The sequence below is a fragment of the Siphateles boraxobius genome, unplaced genomic scaffold, assembly GCF_051911475.1.
Source record: "Siphateles boraxobius isolate OS27281-9 unplaced genomic scaffold, OSU_SipBor_1 6, whole genome shotgun sequence".
In the NCBI taxonomy this organism is placed as follows: Eukaryota; Metazoa; Chordata; class Actinopteri; order Cypriniformes; family Leuciscidae; genus Siphateles; species Siphateles boraxobius.
Genome location: NW_027509186.1, coordinates 16,781,353 through 16,786,165, shown reverse-complemented (window position 1 = coordinate 16,786,165; position 4,813 = coordinate 16,781,353). Strand labels below are relative to the sequence as shown.

Sequence of the window (4,813 nt, the reverse complement as noted above, 5' to 3'; positions counted from 1 at the left end):
CTTCTCTCGCGAGAAATTAATCTCAGTTTCACTCTTTCTCAACATGTGATTGGCTGTTCGATACTGATTTCACACTTAAACTCAGGATCGAAGCCTGAGTTGACAGAGAAAGTTTATGATCAGTATCATGGTACCAACAAAGCCTGGTTGAGAAGCACCCTCAGATTCATCCATCCCCCACTTCCTACAATTAACTCCAATCCAGCCATCAAACACACCTGAATAAGCTAATCAAGGTCTTCAAGATTAGGCTAAAGCTACAGGCAGGTGAGTTTGATCAGGAGTTATTTACCCAGACCTCACTGGATCTTTAAAAATGCGTTTTCAAATATCCCTTATAGCGATTTATGTTGCGGGATTCAGCAGCTTGTTTTTAGTGAATTTTGTGTCGATGTCCCTCCTGACTCACTAATTCAGCGCGTTTTCCAGAAGAGTTCATTGAGTTCACAGGTCGAGAGGATGACAGCTCGGGTGTACTGCTCGTTGAGTGCTGTTTTAATGTGTCTGTCTGCATGTTTGAGCACAACAGACGCTGGATCTTTTGGCTTCATACAGCCGGAAGAAGATCGCTTTCAAAGTATGACTTTTGTGTTAGGTACAGTAGGCTATCTTTAGTTACAATAGTAAACTTATGGAAAACCTATGAACTGTCTTCTATAAGCAACTGTTACACCCTTTAGGTGGAAGCAACTCTATTTGTCTTTGAAACTAATTGACATAGTGTTGATAAATGGTATTTCTACTTGATTTAAAACAGATACATTTACACTTAATTTACATTTACATATTTTCACATTTGAAATTCATATTGCAAGACCCCTGACTTACAAATGCTGAAACAAACTAATACAGCACTCCCTTGATGTCCGCTAACGATCCTCTTGAATCCTCTTCTTTAGTGTCCGGTCAGTGTCCGGCGAAGCTGAAGGTCGTGCCGTCCCGTAGAGGATGTTCTTGTGATAGAGACTGTTCTGTAGGACACAAATGCTGTCAATTTCCCCGTGGGCCCGCGTGCGTGCTGCCTGTTTTCAGTGAGTTTCAATTAATGATGGATGCTAGAGGTCTTCCAAAGGAAACACTGAAAATAAAGTTTTCACTCAGAAATTGCTAGTAAATTTCACGAATAATTGTAATGAAATCACAAGTAACTCGTTGAACTAAACATGATACTATCTAGTAGAAAGACTGAACTAGTATTTTCTTAAATTAATAACTTAACGACAGTGTTTTGTGTAATGGCATATTTTTATGAATGAAGGCCAGTATCATGGATACTGTACTGATGTCTCTATGAAATAGATTTTTATTTTTAAACGATGATAGAAATTCAACATTACAGTAGAATTGAAAGCTATCAATTTCAACACTTATTAGGCTTTAAAAAATAACTTAAGTAAACTTAAAACAATCTTCATATAAACCCATTATAATAAGTGTAATTTACCAATGGTCTAACAGGTAGGAAATATACAATTGAGTAAGGTTATCAAACACTTTACAGTCTTAACTACATAAATTATAAATTAAATGTAGATTAATCCTTTTTAAAGCAACAATGTTCTTTGATTAACATTTAATGCCAGACATAGCAACTGGTTTATTAGGCTGGTGTGACTTTAAGACCTGTTACTGATGCACATGATGTGGATCTGACGCATCTCATTTTCTTACAACTCTTTCTTAAGTTAATTTAAGACTGCTCTTTTATAAGAATACTTGACAAAACAACGGGCATTTTGGCATAATTGTGTGTTATTGTTTGTTCAAGTGCGAAAGTTACAGCAGTACATTCACAGACAGTGCTTTTTTTTTGTCCCGCTTCAATGGTTTTAAAATATTTGCATGAAGAGCATGATCATATAATGTAACTTAAGCCAAAGGATGACGGGAAAAAAATGGATGCTGCGTTAATTTGTTTTTTAATGTTAAATTGAGAATTAATCGCATGCTTAACACAAATTTTGACACCTCACACTCACTATTTAAATGGTAAATGAGACCTTTTAGCATTCAGTGATGTGTTCACTGACATGTCTGTATAACAGCAAAGCCAGGAGAGTGTCCAAGCACACCACCAGAAGCAGGAGAGTGTGCCCAGTTGTGTGACTATGACAGTGACTGTCCGAACAATGAGAAATGCTGTAGCAATGGACGTGTACGTCAGTGTATGGATCAATATACAGGTATTTTTTATTATATTAGTTGTTTTTTTTTCTTATCAGTTTGTCTTTTATAATGATCATATCCTACTCTGACAAAAGTAGGCCTACCATAATTCAGCCCAATAGCAGTTTCAAGCACCGAATAGATTTACAAAATGAATTCCAAAAAAAAGAAATGCATAAATTACAATTTACTCTGTAAGGAAAACTTGCTATTCATGATTTGAGTGGATGAACATCTGAGACTGAATGCTGCTGAAAGGATGGAATAAAGCTGACTATCTGTTTCCATGCAGTGATGCCTACAGCTGAGCCTGCAGCCGAACCACCGAAGCCTGCAGCCGAACCACCGAAGCCTGCAGCCGAACCACCGAAGCCTGCAGCCGAACCACCGAAGCCTGCAGCCGAACCGCTCAGTGCACAAGTAGTACCGCATTAGCAGTGATCACTGTGTCAGTTATAGCTAATGTCAGTAAGATTGATTTTGCGTAATTCATTCTGGTGTTCTTTCACAATCAATTTAGTACTTGGTTCAAATGGGATGTTTTCCATTTATGACCAAATAAATCTTTTTGGCCTAATTGAGGTTTGTATTTGGTACAAGAAACCCTTCTCCATTGCCTTGTTTTGCCAAAAACTAGCATGAAGAAAACCCTTATTGTTGCAATACTCCTAGATAAAAATCCCTTGCCCCAAGGTTTCCCCAGCCAAGAAACAATGGCTTCAAAAAAATCTCAAGTGTAGTATTATTGATGCATTTATGTCTTGCAATAAAATGGAAAATATCTTGTGCTTTTTCACTACAAACTTTATTTTAGCCATTTACCCAAAACCCTGTTCAAAATTGGGACATTCAGTACGATGGAACTAGAATCTGTGGATAAAATTGCCATAAATGTGTAGTCTCATTCGATTCGAAGTAAACACTCTTTTAGTGTTGCAACAAATACTTTTCCATGGAGCTTGGGCTGTGTAAAAAAACATATTGGACGTTTTATTTATATTTGATTCTCAACCTTATTGTGTTTAGTGATGCATATTTAGGCCTTCACCTAAATTAATACATATGGGAATTAAGTTTACTTTAAGTAACATAGAAAATATGATTAGAATTTTAGATTATAGGACAGAATTCATAAAATGTTGAAACCAAAACAGGCAACTATAACCATAGAACCCACATTCAAAAAACAATTTCTATAACTCAAAAACACCCTTGTAATACATTAATATTCACATATGCCCTTCAGTATATTCATATGCATTTGTAAACTGTGCTAACTGAAATCTTTCAAATGTTTTATGTATTGCTAGAGGAGCTCAAATCTATCAGGTTACTTTTGTCTCTATTTTATGAATGTAAATATTTAAAAAAGGCTACTCCATAATGGGTGGGTCACAGTGTTGGGTTTGTGTTCCCCAGGTGTCCACTAGATGTCCTCCTTCCCCACGGTGTCATCCACTTTATGAACTGCATTCCCCACAATCCTTGTCTGTACCCATCATTGCACTCAGCTGTTCCCCATCTTCATTGCACTCAGCTCTTCCCCATTTTCATTGTTAGTTCTGTGTTATATTTACCTTGCCTGTTTAGTGTTTGTTACGGAGTCCTTGTTATTCATCACGTCACTTTTGAAGTCTGTTCTGCTTTGTGCTAGTTTGTTTATTGTTTTATGTTTTTGGATTGCTACGTTGGTTTTGACCCCTGCCTGGACTGGATTTATGTTTTGGATTACCCTAATAAATAACTGCAAATTGGATCTCTCTGTTTCCCGTGTGTGCATCGTGACAGGGTTGTTTTAAAGTAAAATAATGAATGCTGAGAAGTTCCGTGCTGATTCATGTGACCAATGTGAATCTTTCTCAACTTGTGTCAGATATGCAAGTATTAGTTTCTATATAAATGTGCAGCAGGATCATTGTTGCTCCTGTGAATTGACAGGATCATTGTTTTCTGTAAAATTCAGATCTTCAAGTGGATAAGCTGAAAGAAAAGGCAAATGACAAATAAATGAAATCTCTACAAATATATATCAAATTAATACTGAGTGTACAGGTCAATAGATTTTTTTCAAATAACTACTTTACTAAGTTGTACTATGGCTTAAGAAAAAGACTTGGTTGAATGGACTAGTAGGGTACTTTAAAAAAAATTGAGCTTGAAAATATGACTCACCATCAACTAAAAATCTGCTTGAGTAAAAGATAAAAGTTAGTTTTGGGTCAACTATACCATTGAAACTCACTTGACATTTCTCACTTTGTTATCTGGAAGAGCCAGAAGAGCTGCTCCATTGTTGACGTTCCTATTTCATTCCCAGATAGATGCAGCTTACTCAAGTGTGAGGGGTTTGTTGTCAGAGCAGAAATCAAAGCAGCACAACCTTCATCTCTGACACCACAATCATTCAACCTGCAGAGGCAACAAAGACATATCTTCTCTGTTCAGATACACCACCCATAGACAGAATTGTGATTCCTGAGTTTGACTTGCAGAGTCATTTAATCACTGTGACTTCATCTCAGTGTCTGTAGTTTACAGTGGGAATTCTCCAGTGCAGTAGACAACCGCTTCAGCCCTGAGTCTCCTATGACGTTGCTTGATATAGATTTAGCTGTTTCAGCTGTGAGAGGTTTGATGTCAGAGCCAA

At 36.9% G+C, this 4,813-nt stretch overlaps 1 protein-coding gene across 1 annotated transcript; it reads left to right on the top strand.

The window, feature by feature from the left end:
- The first annotated feature begins 289 nt into the window (after positions 1 to 289).
- Positions 290 to 2,727, top strand: LOC143715951 (uncharacterized). The gene is made up of 4 exons (XM_077207886.1): positions 290 to 577; positions 900 to 1,031; positions 2,046 to 2,183; positions 2,459 to 2,727. The coding sequence occupies exons 1-4, from the start codon at positions 460 to 462 to the stop codon at positions 2,599 to 2,601; spliced, it is 531 nt and encodes a 176-aa protein (XP_077064001.1). The 5' UTR covers positions 290 to 459; the 3' UTR covers positions 2,602 to 2,727.
- Positions 2,728 to 4,813: the final 2,086 nt, after the last annotated feature.

What these genes read in the sequence shown, in the direction of transcription:
- LOC143715951 (XM_077207886.1), top strand. Translation starts at nt 460, where the DNA reads ATGACAGCTCGGGTGTACTGCTCGTTGAGTGCTGTTTTAATGTGTCTG. An exon ending in GGAAGAAGATCGCTTTCAAA is followed by an intron (nt 578 to 899) that starts GTATGACTTTTG and finishes CCTCTTCTTTAG; the next exon opens with TGTCCGGTCAGTGTCCGGCG. An exon ending in GTGTATGGATCAATATACAG is followed by an intron (nt 2,184 to 2,458) that starts GTATTTTTTATT and finishes GTTTCCATGCAG; the next exon opens with TGATGCCTACAGCTGAGCCT.